Raw genomic sequence first — 24,097 nt, forward strand, 5'->3', positions numbered from 1 at the left:
TACAGAGAGCCAAACGTGGGGAGTGGTGGTGAACAAAGACTGTGTTTGTGTGGACAAAAAGCTTCAACGTTTTTTTTTAATGTGCTCTGAGCCGGTGAGAGATGGCAAGCTGGAATGCACTGGTATCCCATCAAATGCCTCAAGTCATTGCAGTAGATAGAATGCTGACAGCATGACTCTGTGGGAAGAATTCCTGGTGCACAATCAGATAGATGCTGAAAAAAGTTATGAACATGCTCCTTGTCTCGCCTCTCACCTAACACTCTGCCTTTGAGTTGGAAAGTAGTGTTGACTCTTCATGTAAAAACTGCTTGGTTGTAGCTGGAGGTTCCCATAACCTACAAAGATCCTTACATGAAATTCTGTCAGTGTGAAACAGAATTTGACGTTTTCTCTGTTCAAGTTTGAGGCCCATGTTGAAATCACAGAGCACGAAATCCAAGTTGTCAGAAAAGAACATCCAAAGAAATGATCCGCATGTTTGATTTGGCAAATATTTTTACACTGGATGCCCTTCTTATTTATCCGGGCTTGGGACTGGCACTAGGCATACATTGCCTTGCGACCCCACCCCCATGGCCGGATTAGGAAAGAACACCCAGGGAATAATCTGAAAGATTGTCACGCTGAAAGCTGACTGGACATGCCCTAAGAGATGACCTTGAATGTGAGATGAGCCAAATTTTGATCAGGAAAGATTTTTTATATTTTTAGAAGTCTGTTTTGTGAGTCTCTTTTTGGAGCGCTCCCCTTGAGGTGTGTCATGAAGATCCTTCACGGTAGGGAAGAGCGAATGATTTCCAGGTGATGGGAGGAGAGAGGTCTCTAGGAAAGATAAGTTAGCAGTAGACACCTGGTGCTTTTCATTTTGTTTCCAGCTTTTCATCGTGAGAAACAAACCAACTACTTCATTTTTATCTGTTAAGTCTTACGTTTGGTGGGAGTCTCCAACTGTTTTGCATTTTAATTTCAAGTGTTTTAAATATGTTTTTTAGTTGATATCATATTAAAACAGCATGCATATTATAGTTTCTATGTATGCTTAATGTGCATGATAATAAGTTTACAATAGTGTACAAACAATCACAGGAAAAAAACCCAAACTGAATTTTAATGTTTCTTGTTTCCTTTTTATGTCAGGGGCCTGTGGGGCCTGTGGGGGCCCGGGGGGATCCCGGCTCAGAGGGACCTATGGTGAGCAAACACTGTAACAGCCATTACATCATTACATTACAGTTATAAACCTGCATGTATAAATACTGAGCAGACAGAATGTTACAAAGAGATCACTGAGTTCACTCTCAGTTGTTTGTGGTGCTTTTGTTTTCTTTTTTCCTGTAACTTTTGTCATCACAGCAGCTCTACTTCAGTTTACACTAGCAGCTTATAAAAAGTGTTTTTCACGGGTTGTCTAAAAGTGCTACAGAGAGGGGAAACAACGCTGCAGCCTCACAGTGCCATCTACTGGCTGTGATGGCTCATTACTGGATCCTGCTTATTAGCTCTTCACGTTCTTTTCATTTAGACGTCGCCATCTTCTGATTGTATAAAACTATGTTCTTAGCAGTAATCTGCTTCTGAATCATTGACTAATGTGATTTGTGTGGTATAATTTTACATTCCCCACATTAAAACAATAAAAGTTTCTTTTCCTTTTTTTTTTTTAAATTGACAGGGTGCACCAGGGAGAAAGGGTGATGTGGGTTTTCCTGGAAGAACGGTAGGTGCTCTTGACGAACATATTTACAGCACAACATGCTCGACTGAGCCTTTCCTTTAAACATTTTTTCCCTCACAGGGTAACAGAGGACCAGACGGGGAAAAGGGTGATCCAGGAGCTAAAGGCGACAGAGTATGAACCTGAACCTTGTTTGTTGACACTGACAGACTGATAAAGCCTGTAATGATGTGCCTTCCTTGTCTGTAAAGTTTGTTTTTAACTAATGATCATTGTTTGAAATTAGTTTGAACTGTACGGCAGATACAGTGCAAATGAAAAAGTTACACCTATAAAAGGCAAAACTCTGCGGCCCTTACTGGTCCCCTCCACAGAGTTACTATTCTGACCATTTACATTGTTTCTCTAGTCTTTTGATGTTTTGTCACGTCGGCTTATAGATTTCAGCAGATGTAAGTTGTCTCACTCAGACAGCTGCCGTATGCTCGTCTGTGCCCGGTGCCACCCTCTATTACACTGATCCCATCTAATAGCACTGTGACTGTCACATTATCACTTCTCATATTAGCCGTGATTAAAAATTCATTGCCAGCAGCTGTTTATTGCATTTTTTTTTCACCGGGAACCCTAATAATATGAGAACTTTTGGGACGTTTGTCATGTTAGCGGTGAGACCTCACATATGTGTACTTCCTAGGGATAGATGACATTCACTCAAAGAAATTGATGCTTTTATCATTTTGCTTCTAATTTATGTCAAATTAATTTGTGGTAGCAGGAAAGAACCCGTCACACTCAGCCAGTGTGCTTCCAAAAATGTCAAAGGTCTCCTATAACATCTCATTTGCTGTAAAGTCAGTGTGTGAGTAAGAAAAAAGATCTAGATTTAATAACAAACTGAACTTTTTTTTTTCAGGGTATTCAGGGGACAACAGGCATTAGCGGTCCTCAGGGCGAGAGGGGCCTCGTTGGATTCCCTGGTTTCCCAGGAGCCAAAGGCCAGCCCGGCCCTAAAGGCACTGAGGTACAGTGTGTAGCACTGTGGTTAAACCTATTCATGGAGATCCCAGTGTGATACAGAAGCTGTGTGCAAATTCAGCTCTGGCAGAAAAGTCAGTCCTGAGTTTCAACAATCTCGAGTTAACCTCCAGAAAAATAAACTTTTTCATGATACAGTTCAAAAGACTCATAATAAACACAATAAACTATGTGGTATGGTGTTTGCCACAGCTTAATATTGTATAACATGCTCTTTTATCTGGAAGCATGCCTTTTGAGAATGAAAAAATGAGATGCGCTTCACTGACTTTATATATTTTCCACTCAGGGCATCGATGGCGAAACTGGCCTCCAGGGAAAACAGGGCAGCCGTGGGTTAAAGGTCAGTGATGATTTATGTGTCTGAACACCACAAAATGTCAGATGACTTCATATGTTGTTCCAAATGTCCAATTTAACTACGTAACAGAACTTCCAGTGACCTCCTGAATGTAAATTTGGTGTCACATGCTCACATCCTTCATTCCACACAATCAGTCACTAATGTAGTTTCACCACCATATCACAGCATAGCTAACGAAAAACAGAAATATGACTTATTTCTGTTCTTGTCTTTTTGTGTAATAAAAATATAATCTGTGATTTTAATATGATTTAGATACAATTGCCACAATGCTGACGTTGTGGACAGCTGATTGAGATGATTGAGTCATTGTAGTCACTAATATCTTTAAAGGGAAACAGAGGACCAGATGGACGTGATGGCAAACCAGGACCCAGGGGGAACAAGGTATTGAACTCCAAAAGATGTTTGAATACACACTTTTTTTGTTACCAAGTTCATATATATGTCAATATTAATTCATTCATATTAATCTGCTCCTTTTGTTTTCCCCAGGGTTTGACCGGACAAAGAGGTCATCCTGGCCAACCAGGCCCACCGGTAAACTTATATTGTAGCTATGGTTAGAGTAAGATTTGGCAGCTGGGGGAACGCTAAGATCTGGTGTAGCATTTCAGGGTAGGGAAAAAAATCACTTGGAAGTAAGGCATGTAAAAATTTAGATTTATTTCATTTCAATTTCAGTTTTATTTTATAGCACCAAATCACAACAACAGTGAACAAGGCGCTTTATATTGTAAGGTAAAGACCCTACAGCTGACATGTGCTGCTGCTATTTTGCTGTGAGGTTTACAGGTGTTGTGGAGTTACCTTTAACCTTTAAATAAATAAATATGATGTTAAATATGACTGTGGTGTGATTGAGACACGGCCAATCCATAGATTGGTGTTCAGAGCCATCTTTATTTTACTCGACTGCAGCTGGCAGCCACACACATCACACCACGTTCACAACTTTTTACAACTCTCTCCCCAAACTCTGATTCCCCGTGTTTAACAGGGCGGGTGTGATTGCAGATGCCGTGCAGGTGTGTCTGCACAGCACCGCAGTCCACGCCCCACCACAATGACAAACCTGAACAAACTTCAATTTGTTTCCAAGTCATTTCATAAATTTAAAAAAAAAAAAAATCTTTAGTGGATTTATATGTGATGTGTTGCTATCTTATTAAAAGAAAATCTAGCATGATTAAGAAGCTTTAAATTTAGGTTTATTAAAACCTGAGCAGTCCTTTTGACACGAGCTTCTCTACGTTTAGCTTGCACACTCATTGTGGTGCAAACTGGACAGATATTTTTTCAAATATTCGAATCGTTTATTAGAGAACTCGGCTAGGATGGGATCATTTTCTGAGTACTGACCAAGTATGCCGTCAGCTGGAGGCACCTCCAAGCTGCAGCAATCAAAACATTAATTCTCTTGACAGTATTATGTATTAAACTGCTTGTCAGATTTGATGATTCAAAACTGCAAATGCCAGAATGCAGTTCCAGGTCATTCTGGTTCACTTTAACCCCTGGTTAAATGTTCAAATTGCAAAAATAAATAACTTGTATATTTATTACAAGTATAAGCCCTCAGTAGATACATAGTTGCAGTTGATATGTTTATAAACTGTATATTTATCATATAATCTGTATCTAAATTTCATTACAGTCCTCCATACAAGAATTGATTTACATTATTTTAAAAATGTTTTAGCATTAGAGGATTACTGAATTTAATTAGTCAAATATACTTATACAGTAAACACATATTCTTTTGTACTGTTCAGTAATATCCGGCTGAGCTACAGTTATGTGTTTCTCTCCATCTCCTTTCAGGGTTTGCCGGGGCCACCTGGAACAGAGGGAGCAGAAGGAAAGCCTGGTACACAGGTTCCCATTCTCTATCATATTTCAATCCCATCACCTGAAAATGCTGCGTGTGTGTTTGTGTGTGTCTGCATTTCATGTACTCCTGTCTCGTTCTGTATTGCAACAGCATGTACTGTATTATTCAGTGAAATACTTAAATATATGAACTCATTTCACAAACATTTTATCACTTGGGTTTAGACCCAGTGTTGTCTTTTATAGGGAAGAGACACGACAATGCACATCGTGCACTTTACAACTGTGTGACTGCTGAATACAGATTTTAAGTAGTGATGATGGATTTGCCCTCAAACTGTCAAAACTGACTCCCAAGCTGAGGGGAAGGTGTCTAATAATTGTTGGTTTAAACAGCAGGAGGCAGTCTTTGTACAGCACGGTAGTACTGAAGGAAATAACTCCCTGTCTTGTTTGCTAATCTCTCCAACTGATCCCATGTAAAACATGTATTTGATTGTAATGTACACAAGAGCTACACAGCAACACATTTGGCTCATTATAATCAGTATTTTAATTTCTGTATTTAGTGTAACGGCTTATTTTTTTCAGAAAATGTGTAGGAGTTCATGATTAACGATGCGTATAATTAAGAGACTGAACACTTGTACTTTTAATGACCTCTGCTGCCGGGAAAATTTGCATTGTTGGTATTTTCTGTCTCTGTTTCAGGGTCCCTCAGGTGCAGCTGGTGTTGCTGGTACTAAAGGGCCGATGGTAAGGCCGTTAGCCGCAGGATGACCTCAGCAGTACATGACATCATTCCTTAAACCTTGCATTGTTGGCTTTTTGCCACATCCTCCAGGGTTCAGCAGAATAAAAACACATTATTACCATTTTTACAAGGCAGCTCAGGATAAAATTACAGATGGTTCTATAAATTCATGAGAAGGCAACAAACACTTAAAAAAGTGAAGTTTTAACAAGACAGAACAGCGCTCGCTACCGGCCCGTTAAACATATCAGCTGTGTTGACTTAAAGTTTTCAGCGCTGCATTGGCTGGTCTGAGTAAGTATATTCGTGTATGTATCACAAGGATAATTACACATAGTTAATGTAATAAATACTCACTCTTTTGCAAATGTTTCTGGACTCACTGAACCAATAGGTGGTTGTTGGACATTTTCCAAAGCCATGGACATAACAAAAGCTTATCTTATGTAAAGTGGGATAGACCCGAGATTAACTTTTCAGCGTGACTTGGAGCACAGGATACCTTTGATTGTCATGTGATCTGGTAAATACAGTGGGGCAAAAAAGTATTTAGTCAGCCACCGATTGTGCAAGTTCCCCCACCTAAAATGATGACAGAGGTCAGTAATTTGCACCAGAGGTACACTTCAACTGTGAGAGACAGAATGTGAAAAAAAAAATCCCATGAATCCACATGGTAGGATTTGTAAAGAATTTATTCATAAATCAGGGTGGAAAATAAGTATTTGGTCAATAACAAAAATACAACTCAATACTTTGTAACATAACCTTTGTTGGCAATAACAGAGGTCAAACGTTTACTATAGGTCTTTACCAGGTTTGCACACACAGTAGCTGGTATTTTGGCCCATTCCTCCATGCAGATCTTCTCGAGAGCAGTGATGTTTTGGGGCTGTCGCCGAGCAACACGGACTTTCAACTCCCACCACAGATTTTCTATGGGGTTGAGGTCTGGAGACTGGCTAGGCCACTCCAGGACTTTCAAATGCTTCTTACGGAGCCACTCCTTTGTTGCCCGGGCGGTGTGTTTTGGATCATTGTCATGTTGGAAGACCCAGCCTCGTTTCATCTTCAAAGTTCTCACTGATGGAAGGAGGTTTTGGCTCAAAATCTCACGATACATGGCCCCATTCATTCTGTCCTTAACACGGATCAGTCGTCCTGTCCCCTTGGCAGAAAAACAGCCCCATAGCATGATGTTTCCACCCCCATGCTTCACAGTAGGTATGGTGTTCTTGGGATGCAACTCAGTATTCTTCTTCCTCCAAACACGACGAGTTGAGTTTATACCAAAAAGTTCTACTTTGGTTTCATCTGACCACATGACATTCTCCCAATCCTCTGCTGTATCATCCATGTGCTCTCTGGCAAACTTCAGACGGGCCTGGACATGCACTGGCTTCAGCAGCGGAACACGTCTGGCACTGTGGGATTTGATTCCTTGCCGTTGTAGTGTGTTACTGATGGTGACCTTTGTTACTTTGGTCCCAGCTCTCTGCAGGTCATTCACCAGGTCCCCCCGTGTGGTTCTGGGATCTTTGCTCACCGTTCTCATGATCATTTTGACCCCACGGGATGAGATCTTGCGTGGAGCCCCAGATCGAGGGAGATTATCAGTGGTCTTGTATGTCTTCCATTTTCTGATGATTGCTCCCACAGTTGATTTTTTCACACCAAGCTGCTTGCCTATTGTAGATTCACTCTTCCCAGTCTGGTGCAGGTCTACAATACTTTTCCTGGTGTCCTTCGAAAGCTCTTCGGTCTTGGCCATGGCGGAGTTTGGAGTCTGACTGTTTGAGGCTGTGGACAGGTGTCTTTTATACAGATGATGAGTTCAAACAGGTGCCATTCATACAGGTAATGAGTGGGGGACAGAAAAGCTTCTTACAGAAGACGTTACAGGTCTGTGAGAGCCAGAGATTTTCCTTGTTTGAGGTGACCAAATACTTATTTTCCACCCTGATTTACGAATAAATTCTTTACAAATCCTACCATGTGAATTCATGGATTTTTTTTTTCACATTCTGTCTCTCACAGTTGAAGTGTACCTCTGGTGCAAATTACTGACCTCTGTCATCATTTTAAGTGGGGGAACTTGCACAATCGGTGGCTGACTAAATACTTTTTTGCCCCACTGTATGTTATTGGGTAACCTTAAAGCTTTAAAGCAATTTGTGATGACCAAGTTGCTTCTAGTGTGTCAGTCAATAGAAATAGAAAACATTCAGTCTGTATTCCATTTAGTCTCAAAAACACCTCAAGTATAAACTGTATGTAAGCAGACATCAACTCTGAAAAGTCGATGTGGAAGAGCCTTCAACATGCATTCTTTCTAATGGTCAACAGGAGGCAAATCTGGCTGGAAAAAAAAGGGGCAGATAATATAAAAGTATATGCTGCTCACTTTATGACCTCATTAATCAGTTTCCTTCCTGAGTTTATAGTCTCAGTTAGGGCTGTGCATAGGCAATAACAATATCTTAAAATTAAACGATAATTTTTTGTGTCTGTAATTCACACAACTGCTTTTTTGCTTTTGAACACTCATGATGTTTTCTTGCACTTCTGTTTTTATTATTTAATTAAAATAAACACTATAAAATGAAGTTATAAATACATTTAGCTGATGGTATTTTTTATACATAGTGCAACAATAATCATGAGGTGAGAATGTAATTTAATATTGTGAAAGCCCAGTCTCAGTCACTGGTTTTAAGTTTTCGTCAAGGCAGAACGTCGTGAAAAATTATGAAGCATAATTCCCCTCATATTACATTTGCCTTGGGGAAAACCTAAATTTTTGTTCATGCCTAACAAAATTATTGTGAGAGTGTCCAATGAACTTGCATTTTTGTTGCCTCTGAAATGGTTGTTTCAAAGACAGGTACCAGGTCTTTAACCACTCATTGTCAGTTGTCTTCTTTGAAATGAGCTTGGTGGTGCACATGATGATAAATCAGCAGTGAGATGGAGCCAGTCTGCTGTCAATTTGCTATCAGTATGTGAATGAATGGGGTCAACTTAGCAATTACATGCAATCTGTATAAGATAAAAAGGCCAAAAAAAAGATATTGTCATCTACATACACAAACAGAAGGATGCTGTGGGATGGCGATTTAACAGCAAAGTTGCACATGTGCACATACACTCTACAACCTTACTTTTATGAAGGACTATAAAGAGAATACAACCAGTTGGCAACCAGTTAATTCATCCCCTATTGCAAAGCAGTGCATACACCGGAAACTGGTGTTGGCAGTCTGTCTACATTTATAAATTAGAGGATGATTATTTGCAAATCGGGCAGTTGTTGCCTTAACACTGTTGCCTCACAGCAAGAAGGTCCTGAGTTCAGTTCCACCATCAGGGAGGGGTCTTTTCTGTGGAGTTTGCATGTTCTCCTCGTGTTTGCTTGGGTTCTCCCCAGGTACTCTGGCTTCCTCCCACTGTCCAAAGACATACAGTTAGTGGGGATAGGTAATTAGAAACTCTAAATTGCCCATAGTTGTAAATGTGAGTGTGAATGGTTGTCTGTGTATATGTGTTAGTCCTGCGACAGACTGGCGACCTGTCCAGGGTGTACCCTGTCTCTTGCCCTAAGACAGCTGGGATAGGCTCCAGCACCCCCCACGACCCTGAAAAGGAGAGAAAAGCAAGTTTGGGGAAGAATTTTCCCCAAACCTTTCCTACAAAATTAGAATTTTCTAAAATGTTTATACTGTACTTATCTTAAATGTACTTTAAGATACGATTTTCCGAGCACAAGAAAGCTGCCAATCAGCTGAGAAAACATGAATCATCTCATGAATCCCTTTTAATGCAACTGCCAAGAAACAATTAAATCCTGTATTCAGCAATCATTAGCAAAATGCTGAATCAGCCAATTTAGACTAATAGTATAACAGCTCACTGCACATTATTTTGTGTTTGCACTTTTATAGGTCATCAGTGCAGTTCTCCTTGGTTCTTTGCCCATTCTTCATTACGTCTTCTCCTTCCTATTTAGGGGTTTCAAGGAATTCCCGGAGTGAGAGGAACTGATGGTGCACCAGGTTCTGCGGTATGCCTTTATTTTTATTTCATTTTGAGAGACAGAGCACTGTACCTGTGTAGCGTGTAGAGCAAGGGTCCCCAATCCCAGTCCACGAGGGCCGGTGTCCCTGCAGGTTTTAGATGTGCCCTTGATCCATCACAGCTGATTTGAATGGATAAATTACCTTCTCGACATGTCCTGAAGTTCTCCAGAGGCCTGGTAATGAACTAATCATGTGATTCAGGTGTGTTGACCCAGGGTGAGATCTAAAACCTGCAGGGACACCGGCCCTTGTGGACTGAGATTGGGGACCCCTGGTGTAGAGGCTTGATAGCCTGGAAAGACTTTGTCATTGAAAGGATATAGCTCAAAAACTGTATGAAGGTATTATCTAATCCCTTGGTTTTTCATGTAAAGTGCACCTATTGTGCTCATTTCAGGTCCATTTTTTTATTCTTAGACTCTACTATAGCTGCTTTGCATAATTATTGGGATGATATTCAAACTAAGCTTAATATATTGCAGTGATATTGAGTAGCTGGTATAATTTCCTGAGAAACAGGAAATAACTGTGTTTGCAAAAATGTCCTAAATTTTACCCTGCAAGATCAGCAGCATCCTTGTTTTTAATGTTACTGTTGTAATGAAGGTCATGACATGTAAATCTGACTGGCTGATAAGATAAACATTTTCTACCACGTCTTAGTTTTGATAGATTCCTTGTTGTTGACATATCAGGGGCCAACGGGGAAGACGGGGCCTCCAGGCTCACCAGGACCCCCAGGAGAAAGGGTGAGGCTGCAAATAGTAGTCATGACCTCTGTGATATCTGTCTACAGAGAAGTTTTTTTTAATGTTTTTTTGTGTTTTTAATGTGTTTCTTCAGGGCTTCACAGGGAAGCCAGGGTTTGAGGGACCTCAGGGCCCTGTAGGCATGTATGTAAGTGATTCTTCTGCTGCAAGGAATCCGCCTGCATTACATTTCAAAACAAAATGTATGTACATACAGTATATAAGCAGCACAAGTTTAGCATAACAACTAGTAAAAGTAGTCAGTAAAATTTATTTATATAGTACTTTTTAAAACAGGAAGTTATTTCAAAGTGCTTCACTTGGGAATAAAAGCATATCAATCGAAACAATAAAACAGTATAAAGAGGGTATAGTAACATATCCAATAAAAGAGTATACTACACATGAATATTACCTAAATGCCTGTCTAAGCAGATGTGTTTTGAGCTGTTCCACAGTATTGGAGCCAGGGGTTGAAAAGCGTAATCCCCCTTTGTTTTCAAACGGGCCCGTGGAATGGTTAGAAGACCACTATCAGTGGATCTAAAGATCCGGTTTGGAGAGTAGGGTTGGAGAAGCTCAGTGATATAGGTGGGGGCCTCACCTTGTAGGGACATGAATGTAAGAGTAAAACTGATATCTATACCCAACCGGAAGCCAGTGCAAGGATTTTAACACAGGGGTGATATGGGAGAATTTATGACTGTGGGAGCCCTGCTGCGGCATTTTGGTCTGCTTGGAGGTGATTTAGGGAAACCTTAGGCAGACAAGAAAAGAGTACGTTACGTTAGTAATCTAAACAAGAGGAGATGAAGGCATGGACAAGTATCTCCAGTTTGCCTTTGGATACAATAGTCCTGAGTTTGGCAATGTTTCTTAAATGAAAAAAGCAGGAGCGGGTCACAGACTTGATATGAGCGTCAAAAGACAGAGGTTCTGAGCAGTAGCTTTTATTGAGGATGAAAAGGACACAGACATTGACTAATTTGGGGCTTGATGCTCTCTGGGGCAATGATCAATCACTCAGTCTTGTCTGCATTCATCTGCAAGAAATTGTTTGTCATCCAACCATTAATCTCTTTAAGACAGTCCATTAGAGGGAATAATTTGTCTAATTCCCAGGGTTTAAAGGAGATGTATAATTGGATATCATTTGCATACAGGTGGTAGGAAATAATTTTGAAGCTACTAATGATACGGCCTTAATGAAGGATATATAATGAAAACAATAGGGGGCTTAGAACCGAACCTTGCAGAACTCCCCATGACAATTTAGCTACAACTGAGCAAAGGTTTCCCACCGAAACTATGAATGTTCTATCTGCCAGAAATTAGGCAAAACAGATCCAGATATCCCCACCATATGATTTAAGCGGTGAATTAAGATCTGATGATCAACGGTATTGAAGGCCGAGCTAAGGTCCAATAGGACAAGGATTGAGCAATCGCCTCTGTCCGCGGCCATCAAAAGGTCATTTGTGACTTTGAGGAGAGCAGTTTCTGTGGACTGTGACTTTCTGAATCCCGACTGAAGGTCATCAAGAATGTTATGTTTCTCCAGTGCCTTCTTTACTTGGGACCAAACGACCTTTTCTAATATTTTAGAAATGAAAGGAAGTTTTGAGATGGGTCTGTAGCTTGACTGAAGAGTCGGATCCAGGTTCGGCTTTTTCAGCAGAGGTTGAATAACACTCTGTTTAAAGCACCTGGGGACAGAGCCAGACAGTAGGGAACAGTTTATCCGTGTGACCACAGAGGGCCCAATGGTGTCAAAAACTTTGCAAAATAAAGAAGTAGGTAGGACATTGAGGGTTTCATTTGGATCAGTATTTCTTTTAGATCTTCTAAAGAAACTGGGTGAAGGGATTCCATAATTACAGGGTGTGGAAGATCGTGGTTGAAGGGACTATCTGAGGGAGCTGAGTTTCCTCTTAGGTTACTGATTTTGTCTTGGAAAAATCTTAGAAAGTCATTGCAGTCCTTATCTGAAATGACAGGTGTACACGGAGTTTGGGAGAGACTATGTTACTTACTGTACTGTGAACCTTAGGATTTCTTTTTCCTACTGCAAGTCGTTTAGTGAAATAAGTGGCTCTTGCATCTTTCACCATGTAGTTGAAGGTAGATAATAGTTCTTTTAGGTGGAGCTTATGAACCTCAAGTTTTGTGGCTTTCCACAGGCGCTCAGTTTTACGGCAAATTCGCCTAAAGCTGCAAATAGCTTCTGTGAACCAGGGCAGGGATTTGGCAGTGCCGCTTTTCCTGATTTTAAGAGGAGCAACTTTATCTAGAATATTTTGACATTGCGAATTAAAGGGTCAGTAATTAATCGTGAATGCTTCACATGAACAGAGGGCAGTGTGTCAGAAATAAAGGAGAGATCAAATAAAAGATATTTATGATCACTAATAAAAATGTCCTCACGACAAACTGGACCGATATCCAGACCCAGTGATAGAATCAAATCTAAGGTGTGGCCACCGCTGTGTGTTGGCCCAGTTACGTGTTGGGTAAAGTTAAAGGAGTCTAAAGGACTAAGAAATTCAGAAGCAGTGTGGCATGATTTGTCATCAACATGGACATTAATATCCCCCAGCAGAAAGATTTTATTCAGCTTGATGGTGGAGGATAGAAAGTCAACTAAGAAACTCCTCGCTAGTGCCAGTGGTCTATAGATTGAGATCACATGCAAGGCTGGACTGGGACAAAAAATCGGCCCGGGCATTTTGACTAGAGACCGGCCCACCAGGATAAATGTGACGTCATTCAGGGGTAAAACGCAAAGGATTCTGGGAACTTGTGGCAAGCGGTACTAGCGCACGCAGGCTTTCAATTGAACTCAGTTACACAGCGATAAAAAGAAACCCAAAAAATGGCAAGAAGCTGTTGTATTATTATTAACTGCAATAGCCGGTCGCATGACAGCCACAGGAAGTTGACGGGTAAAGAGATCGTTTTTTTATTTTTATCGGATTACGTCGTTGAAGAGAAATTTTTTAAGCCATGTTTCCGAAGTAAGAGCCGACGGATGGTCTGGATATACCAAATATAACGTCTCAGAACACTCCAGCTCACATGTTAGTCTGCTCCAGGCATTCCCACAAAGGTCAGAGTTTTGTAGTAGTTAATACGTCATGTTTCTTAACATAATTGGTGATATAGGTTACAAGCAAGTCTGGCGCTGAACAGAAATTGTCGCGCTATGCTCCTTTATTTATTGTGCATAAATAGTAAATTGTCCTGACACAATATTGCGTTTCGCTTCTGTTATTACCATGGTACATTGACAAAAACATATACTTTTATTCACAGGATAAAACAGTTGTTTTGTATCACTAATTGTCCAGTGCGATTACAGCATACAATATTATTGTCACTGCTACATTTCTGTAATGAACCAGAGATTATTTCCACTACTAATTAATTACCGTTGAGCTCAAAGGTTATATTAATAAACGGTTAACGAATGTGTATTTATGACGACGATTTGTGAGACTGGTAAACTTACCTTTGTTCGTACGATGGTCTTTCGTTCTACACGGTGCATTTCAAGGTCCTGTACCCATCCGTCGGTAAACTGTACCTGGGCTTGTTGCAGTGACCTGAAGTTACTAAACTTCATGAGTGTGTGCACTCACTCCAAGAACCGTGTAATTATAAATCTGAGCGTGGTGAAAGTTCGGCAGCACGCTGACGTCTTTTGTCCACTCATAAGGGTCTGACCCTTTCACTCCTTTGATTTTTCCTCGTATCTTTTCTTTGTCTTTTCGTCGAGTCTGTCTTTGTACGGACCGGCATTGTTCTCCTTTTGTTTTGTACATTCCTTTTTTGTGCGGCAAAGAAAAACAAGAAGGTATTGGAACCGGAGAATGAACGTTTTGCGGTGCTGCAAATGCTTGCGTTTGATGCGGTACTTGGATTGTTTTGCCACGAGTTCCCGGCATGCAATGCGCGAAAGTCACGTGATCGCTAAACAAGGGGGGGGGGTGCATCCGGCCTCCTCGGCTGTAATTGGTCCAGCCCAGAGTCGATCATGACCAATTGGCCAATCCAACACCTTTCATTATATATACCCTTCCTAAAGAAAAAAAAAATCCATCGGCCCACCGGGCAAATGCCCGGTACGCCCGATGGCCAGTCCAGCTATGATCACATGGAAGGGATTATTCCTGTTTATCTTCATCATCTGAATCTCAACAGAATTAAAAGAAGAGGTCTTCACCAGATAACAGAAAAAGGAGTTTCTAGCAATAACAACCAGCCCACCTCCACATCCTGAAATCAATGGTGTGGTCAGACAAATACAGACAAATCTGCAGGGCCCACTTCATTGAAATGAGGAAATTCCATATTTCGCTGCCAAGTTTCCGATAGGAATAAAAAATCCAGGTTATTCCAGGTTATTCCTAATAAAACAAAGGACAAATGCCTTGTTTGAGATTAAACGACAATTTAATAGGGTCATCTTAATCAGCGAGGCTGAAACATCTGTGGTTAGATCCTGAGAGGCTTGGCGCAGGTTTGCCCTGCACGATCCCCGGGACTTCTTACCTTTTATCGTAAGCCGCGGTACAGTAAGACGGTCCTTATGAAACTCGTGCGGAGAAGCCGTGCATTCAGCTGGAAGTCCGTTTTAGCTAAAACATCCAATGTTGGGAGCCTCGAGCAGGATGCTAAATCAGCGGTATTCCTATATTTCCATAATCTCACTTGGATGCCCGCTCTCCTTCCTCGCTTCCTCCGGCAACTTTTTGTCGAGGAATGGCAGCTCCGGTTTCTGCCTGACACAAGCAACCATGGGAGGTTATGGGCATCAGCTTATCACCCAAGTGGTGGAGGGAAGCCTCCAAAGTGTTTCTCATTTTTATCCGTCAACTCCATTGCTGATTTGATCCGAAATAAGGTATTTCGATCATAAACGTAGGTAGCTGTAATCTCATCCACAAACAGCAGCAGAATAGGTAATACAACACAAAACAAGAATAGAGACCCTGACAGCGGTATTGCCGATCTGAAGGTGACTGGCTTGGCTCTGAAGTATATTCAGTCTGTTACGTAAGGCCCAAAATGGCCTCCGTACAAGAAAGTAGTAGCTCTAATATTGACCAGTAACGAACCACCACACGCACACTGTAATGGGTTACACAAGATTTATTTGTTCTTTCTCCGGGAAAAACTACTGGCTGAAGACACAACTCTGGCCAGGAATACAAGGCCCAAAGCCACCGCGGTCAGGACAGGGGAAAGGTGGTCAAAGGAGCCATCCACCTTTTCAGGCCTGACTTCATCAAGGCTGGGTCTCCACATCACATCCTGGGAGCTGGAACTTCCCCAAAACTGGTCCAGTTTCCTTGTCAGGGGCACAGAGAGTCTCCAGTCCAGTGTTTGTTTTCCTGCCTCCCAGCACATCCACTCACATCCCAATAAGAATGAGTCCTCCCTCCAACATCCTCAGATTATTTTAAAAGCAAAACCAGGCCAGGTTAAAAATCTTTTCCGTTAAAATGTGCACACTTCATTCTGGATCTTCGAGGCTTCCCTGCTACACCAGTGTCCTACTAAAAAAAAAAACAACGACAACACCTACTTCCTGTTTCCTCTCCCCTTTATAGAAAAGGGCTCCAATCCTCCCTGTATTCAACTCCAAATAGCTGGCAGCTGGACTAGAGTAGAATCTCCACTCCCACATGGGTGTGGCCCACACCTCACATCAAACACAAAGAAACACCAAAGCATGCAATTAATACAAAACAAAATCTAAAGTAATGCCAACCCAAAAGCTTAGTGGGGGATTCTCTCCATCCTTTTCCACCATGCTATACTCTGTAACAAGTCTTTTTAGTGTATTTTATAGCTTTTCCAGAAAGAAAGAAAGAAATCTGTCGCCACGACTCTTTGACCTTACATTTTTAAAAGTAAATGTGTAAAATTACAGAAAACCATAATTTGACCGCTTTGGTGTAGCATGAATAGCCATGGTTGAGGTTTTATCAGTAGGAAAAGCTGTAAAACCTATGAACATACAATTAAAAATCCGAAATTTCTGTTCTCTTTCACATTTTACGAAGCCATACAATTAGTCAGATTGTAACCTTTGCTGGTCCAATTCTGGTCCCCAGGCCTTTTGTTTGATATAGTGGTTAAAATTGGTATTACATGAGAATACAGCTCGGCCCTAGTTGGACTTCAGCTCATATCACTTGAACACAATACACAGATCTTTTGGGAAGAAAGTCACAGCTGTTGTGTCTAACAGCTTTTATTAGTTTTGAATGATTTCAAATATGCGCGTGAACATTGTAGTATATCCTGAAATAAAATAATTAATCTTTAAATAATTATGGTATGGCGCTAAAAGCCTACAAGAGCCTTCAGCTCCATATTTGCTGAAATGATAGTAGTAATAATGTCTTGTGTCTCCCTCTGTCATTAGGGTATCCCAGGAACTGTGGGAATGCGTGGGCCAACAGGTTTCACAGGACCGAGGGTAAGATCATCCTCCTGACATCTATCTCACCTTGTCCTTTTTCATATAGGAACTGGACGAAAGATGTTGTTGTACGTACATGAGTCGGTAAATTGTGTTAAAAGTGAGGGACTCAGCTATGAAAAGGGCAAGCGAAAGATTTTTGACTAGAATATTTTTGACATTTAGGTGAGTACAGAAATGTTCTGTTAAAGCTGTTAAAATCTTTTGATTGGAAGTAACTTTACAGCTTCAATTATCAGAAACAATCACAATAAAATTATTTTTCTTTTTTCTGCACCAGGGGGAGCCAGGTTTACGAGGATTACCCGGTCCTGTTGGGAAGCCTGGACCTCCAGTAAGTGTCTGCAGTTTATTTTTGCTTTTTTATTTCCTAACCTTTAACCCCTGGGAGCTATTTGGGGTATATGAGGGGTAGACTGAGTATTGTAAAGCAGATTAGATTAAAGCAGAAGAGATGGTGGGGTCACACCAAGAAGGGGCTGGTAAATAAAATAGACCGATGAAATGTGCAGCTGGTCTACAGGGACTGCCAGTATATGGAGGCAAACAAGTCAGAGTGATTGATTTTACTGAGAGCTCTGGAGGAAAATCTAATGGCGAAGTGAGTGATGTGGCAGGCTCAGCTGAAAGAGGACAAATAAATTGTTCCAATCACTGTCTTCGCGTCTGGCCACAACTGTACACATCAAATGCCAGCTTAATTCTTCAGATAGGTACTCCACTGATCTTCCCTGTTTATTGTTTTTTTCTGTAATGGTACAAAATAATTACCTCAACTTGACTCATATGTTTTTTTTTTTCAGTTTTGGTTAAGTTGTGGGAGAAAAAACAAAATCTGTGCTGTTCTTGCCAAAGTTTGTTTACCCTATAAATCACTGTCGGTCTTTTTGTTGGTAGATTTAGGAATAAGAAGGTCCCTTGTGCATGGAAAGAGTTAGTTTTGAGTAGTGAAAGTGAGACTGTTTTTTGAAGCTGCCAGCACTCTATGCAGTGTCATTGGAGCCACTTTTTACTTACACAGATGGCTGCCCAACACTGCAGTGAAATCAATGTGTCATAGAAATAAGGCAGTTTGAGCTCAGTTTGAAAGCTAAATAATGTCTTAAACTCGTCATTGTTCCACATCACTGAAGGCATTTAAAGCTGCACTCATCATGGTAGAGAAAAACCCAGGTTAAGGTTCCAAAGATTATCAGGCATACAAATGTTAGTGTTTTATTCTCACTGAGAATAACAAAATACAAGTAAACAAACCAAGGGGATGTGTCAGACAGAAGATATTGTGTTTTTAGATAAGTTAAAAAAAGTTAACTTAAATTTTTAAACATGTGCTTTTAGGTCAATTACAGGTCATAAAATCATTAAAGATACTTAAAGAACTTAATATCTTTTAAGTGTGTTTAGTTTGTATTGGTGTTACACTAGCTTAGCTATGGTTAAAGATTCAGGACAGGTTGAAACTGAGTAACCTAAAACACATCTTTACAGCCAGAGATCACTAAAATTACAGTTTAAAAAAAAATCTTCATCTGCAGATAACAATTCATCTTTACAAATCAAGTAATAGAACTAGTACAATGTCAGTAAATCATAAGATTTTACAGCTTGTGTGAACTTTCTACAATTTTGGAGGAGTGCCCACATAAAAATGAATAAATAAATAAGATAAAATAACAATAATGAAATATAAATACATAAATAAGATCACACTGTTGATCACCTAAGACATCAGCAATATCCAGTTTTGTAGGTTTAACATATTTTACCCACTTATCCCATAGCTGATCAACCACAGAAAGCAACCAATGTGATGTGAGTGTTTTTTAAACATGCAGATATAAGGAGCATGATCTAACTCTGTTTCATTTTTTTAGGGTTTGCAAGGTCCTCCTGGAGAGAAGGGACCCCGGGGACCACAGGTGAGACAAATCCTCACAAGGTGGTTTATCTTATAATTTGGTTGTAAGTGTTAAGTTTCTGGTGTCTCTGTGAAATATCACTTTGAGAAACCATCACATTAAACATCATAATTTATAATAATAATAAACTGAAAATAAAAAAGGACACAAGATGAATAAGTATTTCTGCAAATGCAATTAAACCCTGATTTAAAAATCAGCCCAACAGTCAGAAATATCCTTCTTTTGTTTTCTTGCATTTGATGATGATAATTATGATGATGGTAAATGGCCTGTATTTGTATAGCGCTTTACTTAGTCCCTAAGGATCCCAAAGCGCTTTACACTACAATCAGTCATCCACCCATTCATTCACACACTGGTGATGGCAAGCTACATTGTAGCCACAGCTGATCTGGGGCGCACTGACAGAGGCGAGGCTGCTGGACACTGGCGCCACCGGGCCCTCTGACCACCACCAGTAGGCAAACATGACGTCTTTTAACTTCATAAGGCAAAGGCCTATTAACTTTTCATTAGTGATACAGTTGACCACAACATATTACTCAAACGACTGGAGAACTGGACAGGTCTTTCAGGAACTGTACTAAACTGGTTCAAAACATACGTAGAAAACAGGAAATACTTTGTATCAATAGGTAACTTCACATCTGAGCAGACAAGTATCACATGTGGAGTTCCCCAAGGTTCCATCTTGGGACCCCTTCTGTTTAACATCTACATGCTCCCACTGGCACAGATTATAAACAACAACAAAATAAACTATCACAGCTATGCAGATGACACACAAATATATATCACAATGTCACCAGGAGACCGAGGCCCTGTACAGGCTCTTGGTAAATGCATTGAGGAAATCAATGACTGGTTGTGCCACAATTTTCTCCAGCTAAACAAAAACAAAACTGAGGTAATAGTCTTTGGCGCCAAAGAAAAACGATTACAGGTCACCAGAGAACTTCAATCTATACATCTAAAAACCACAAACCAGGCGAGAAATTTGGGTGTAGTGATGGATGCAGACCTAAACTTAGAAAAACACATTAAGACAATAACAAAGTCAGCTTACTATCACCTCAAGAATATATCAAGGATAAAAGATCTGATGTCTCAACAGGACCTGGAAAAACTAGTCCATGCATTCATCTTTAGTAGGCTTGATTACTGTAACAGCATCTTTACAGGTCTACCTAAAAAATCAGTCAGACAACTACAGCTCATTCAGAACTCTGCTGCTCGAGTCCTCACTAAGACCAAAAAAGTGGACCACATCAGTCCAGCTCTGAGGTCCTTACACTGGCTGCCTGTCCGTCAGAGGATAGACTTTAAAGTTCTGATGCTGGCCTATAAAGCTCTGAATGGTTTAGGACCAAAATACATCAATGACCTCCTGACCCAGTATGAACCATCCAGATCCCTCAGGTCATCTGGATCCGGTCTTTTATCAGTTCCCAGAGTCAGAACCAGACACGGAGAAGCTGCATTCAGCTTTTATGCTCCTTATATCTGGAACAAACTCCCAGAAAGCCTCAGATCAGCTGAAACACTCAGTTTATTTAAATCCAGGTTGAAGACTCACCTGTTCTCAGCTGCATTTGAATAAAGCACCAAATCCACACTTTAAGCTTAAATTTAAAAACTTACATTTAACTACTGATTTTATCTACTGTTCTGATTTTATCTGTTTTGATTTTATATACTGTTTTGTTTGTTTGTTTGTTTGTTTGTTTGTTAATTAGTTAGTTAGTTTATTTGCTTGTTTTAATCAATTTTAAATCATGCTTTTTATTTGTTCTTGTTTCTAATGTCTCTGTAAAGCACTTTGAATCACCTTGTTGTTGAATTGTGCTATACAAATAAACTTGCCTTGCCTTGCCTTGCCTAGTGATTATGATTATGACTACAGCTAGTTTGGTAGTTTGTCTTTGCCAGCATAAAATGGATTTGCTCAAATTGGACTGACCAATAGTCAGAGTTATAGGAAAGTCCAAGGAAGATTAAGATCTAAGTAGGAGAATTATAGATTTACACAAGTTAGGATGCTGTCTTGGAACCATTTTTAAACAGCTGCAGATTCCAAGCTCATTCATTCAAACAATTGTACACAGGTACAAGACATTTGGATTTGTCGCCATTTTGCTAAGGTCCAGAAGAAAAACCATATATCACCCTCAGATATAAAGAAAATTGTTTATGATTTTCAAGAAAACCCAGGAACAACCAACTGGAAAGTGCTGAAACACCAGCATCACTGTACACAGCCAGAGTTTTATTTTACTGAGATGGTGCTGACCAAGAAACAAGCCGCTGCTCCAAAATGAACTCATTCATGCTCAGCTTAAATTGAGCAGCTGCCACCATGGAAAATCCATTTGCCTTCTGGAGAAAAGTTTCATGGTCAGAGAAACAAAGATTGAGCTATTAGGCTCAATGACAAGAGGGAAGGCGAGGGTTTCAAAGCTAAGTGCTTTGTATCAACTGTCAAGTATGGTGATGATAGTATCATGCTGAAACTTGGACACAGTTAGCTGTTCCAACAGAAGAATGATCCAAAATTCATATCAAAACTCAGTTTGGAAAGCAGAATAACATTAAGCTTCTGGAATAGCTTTCCCAACGCCCCAACCTCAACCCTATTGAAAATTTATGAACAATGCTAAAAGAGGCATCCATGTCAGGAGACCAACCAATTTAAATGAACTCTACCAATTCTGCCAAGAAGAGTTGTCAAATATCCAGCCAGAGTTATACCAGAAACTGTTTTTTTGGGGGTTTTTTCCCTTTTTTACCAGAAACTTGTTGATGGCTATCCAAAGGTTGAGGTACAAGTTACTAAGGAACATTTTACCAAGTACTGGAGGTGTACATGCTTTTGTTGTACAATGTGTTCACCTTGTTGGTGAACTATCGCCAGTCACTTTAACCATCGTCAATCCCTGACACCATCATCCATTGGCTCAACCCCTGCTGAGCAGAAGGACAACTTTGTCAGAGAAATAAAATGTTAAAAAATACCAAACGGCATCACAGGCTTACAGGCAATTTAGTTTAGTTTAGCAACAGCATTGTGATTCATCAAACAATACGTTGTATGCCTAAATTAGAATAAACTGAAAGCTAAAAAGAAGAAAAACATTCCAAAGAGCCTCACAGAATTGCAGTAAATATTTAAAGGCAATTCAGCATGAGCACTAGCATCATTAATCATTAAAATAGCCTGCTGCTAAATTGGGATGATCAGTGTGATAAGCTGAACAAAGCATGCCCAACAAGATTCGATTTACAGATATTTTGCTAATAGCATATTTACCAGAGCAAACGAAAAAACTGTCAGAGAGATAAAGTGAGGAAATATATTAAATAAGGTCGCAAACTGACAGTTTTAAAGGCAATTTAACATTATGCTAAAATTCTTTTCAGAGCCATCACAGCATGACTTTCAATTCTGTGTTTCAACAAGTTGAACTGTTGTTGTTTCTAACAGGGTCGTCTAGGAGATGACGGCCTCAAAGGGATACAGGGTCCACAAGTAAGTTTGAGTTAAATAAAGAAGATTGCACTCTGCATTTTCATTTGGGCAGATTGTGTTTGCCCAATCTCACTCACTGCTTTTTCCTTTATTTAACGTGGCATGTTTAGATTAGGTGTTGAAGAATATGTAGTTCTGCATGCTGTTGAAGGTCTGCCTAGAAAACAAAACCAGTCTGCAGTACTTACTATTCAATTCTATGTTTTTGCTGATTGTCCCGTCAGACTTGTTGATGAAGCTATTTTTGGTCAGGCTTGCTGTGACTCCCACAATAAGACAAAATAAAACTAATCATTTAAAGATCATCTAAAGCTCCACTGAATGAGATGCAGCTGTTGTAAGCTGTTACTGCAGGGAGGGAGCTGTCTTTCCATAAAACTGAGTATGCTGTATTTACATCACATAAATGGGTTCTAATTGATTCATTGTTGCTGATTTCCCTGCAACCCGTTCTTGTATTATATTACTCACAATCCATGAAACAATCATCACAAAATGAGTAAGTTACCAGTCATTTCATCATCGACGTGCTCCAGCGGTGCATAAAAACAGAAGAAGTGTTCATTTGCAATCGTTTGCATTTGTTAGACATGTATATAGGCAAACGGGCAAATATATTGGTTTAAAATCTCTTTAAATTAAAATTGATTGTATGTTATTGATGAATTGTACACATTAAAGAGAAAAAATGTGTTGTGATTAAATCACAGGATGTGCTTCAGGAAGTGTTTACTCCAAATTAATGAAAAAAATAATCAGTGAGCAAAATAGTGATTGTTTTTATATTAGACTTTAAAAAAATAACCTAATTGAAAAAGTTTCAATTTGTATTCTTTTTTCTGTCATTTTTAAGGGTCCTCCAGGTCTACCAGGTCCTGATGGGGCAATTGGAAAACCAGGACCAATGGGAAGCAAAGGGCCTCCAGGACCTCAGGGACCACAGGGGCAGGCAGGAATCCCAGTGAGTGGGTACCTACCATCGACTGCTGTTACCTCATGTTGCATGGAGAGATAAATGTCCATGTTATTTGTTTTTCAATACATGTAAAATCTACTGAATCATCACAAGAGTGCATAAAAGCTGACGTGCATGTCTGTTGGATCTGATCAGGGTCCGCAGGGTGCTGATGGATTATCAGGGGAACCGGGGGAAAGAGGACCTAAGGTAAATTACAGTAAACTTCAACAATTATGTAATGTAAATGTTTTATAATGACAATCTCTTATTTCTGCCTTCATTAATGTTCAAACACTGAAACTTCCAGGGTTTACCTGGATCACCTGGAGAAGCAGGCCCCATGGGACGACAAGGACAGCAGGTTGGTGGATTTTGTTGTGAAGCAATTAAAACTTCTTAGATCTGATTTCTTCACTTACCTCTCCTAACTGCTGGGCCTCTGAAGCCAGCTGATCAATACTTAAGGCACTTTTATCTAATCTTATGAACTTTTTCCTTATTCTGTATATTAGATTTAAAGAAAGTGTGTAGGAATTATTGACACCTGGTAGTAAGATTTGAGCTCAATTTTCTTTGCCTGTAACTGTGTTGAGTCACCATAATATCCATTGATGAGATAACTTGAGACAGATATTCTGTTTTGTTAAAAAGAAAATGTATTTTTGATTAGCAGAGAGATTTTCAGTCCAGAAAAGGTTACAATGTTTTG

At 40.0% G+C, this 24,097-nt stretch overlaps 1 protein-coding gene across 2 annotated transcripts in view; it reads left to right on the forward strand.

Moving 5' to 3' along the window:
* LOC146665753 (uncharacterized) overlaps positions 1–24,097 on the forward strand; it is a 118,477-nt gene that overhangs the window by 71,979 nt on the left and 22,401 nt on the right. For both annotated transcript variants that reach the window (XM_085413495.1, XM_085413496.1), the window contains 19 exons: positions 1,141–1,194; positions 1,676–1,720; positions 1,799–1,852; positions 2,595–2,702; positions 3,006–3,059; positions 3,414–3,467; positions 3,576–3,620; positions 4,905–4,958; positions 5,625–5,669; positions 9,674–9,727; positions 10,439–10,492; positions 10,587–10,640; positions 16,926–16,979; positions 17,263–17,316; positions 18,857–18,901; positions 22,386–22,430; positions 23,284–23,391; positions 23,542–23,595; positions 23,696–23,749. In XM_085413495.1, the coding sequence (XP_085269621.1) occupies positions 1,141–1,194; positions 1,676–1,720; positions 1,799–1,852; positions 2,595–2,702; positions 3,006–3,059; positions 3,414–3,467; positions 3,576–3,620; positions 4,905–4,958; positions 5,625–5,669; positions 9,674–9,727; positions 10,439–10,492; positions 10,587–10,640; positions 16,926–16,979; positions 17,263–17,316; positions 18,857–18,901; positions 22,386–22,430; positions 23,284–23,391; positions 23,542–23,595; positions 23,696–23,749 (1,089 nt within the window). The remainder of the gene's footprint in view (positions 1–1,140; positions 1,195–1,675; positions 1,721–1,798; positions 1,853–2,594; positions 2,703–3,005; positions 3,060–3,413; positions 3,468–3,575; positions 3,621–4,904; positions 4,959–5,624; positions 5,670–9,673; positions 9,728–10,438; positions 10,493–10,586; positions 10,641–16,925; positions 16,980–17,262; positions 17,317–18,856; positions 18,902–22,385; positions 22,431–23,283; positions 23,392–23,541; positions 23,596–23,695; positions 23,750–24,097) is intronic.

This window comes from Rhamphochromis longiceps, linkage group LG7 (assembly GCF_057381845.1).
Source record: "Rhamphochromis longiceps isolate RC_006_pf linkage group LG7, R_longiceps_female_GT1.1, whole genome shotgun sequence".
In the NCBI taxonomy this organism is placed as follows: Eukaryota; Metazoa; Chordata; class Actinopteri; order Cichliformes; family Cichlidae; genus Rhamphochromis; species Rhamphochromis longiceps.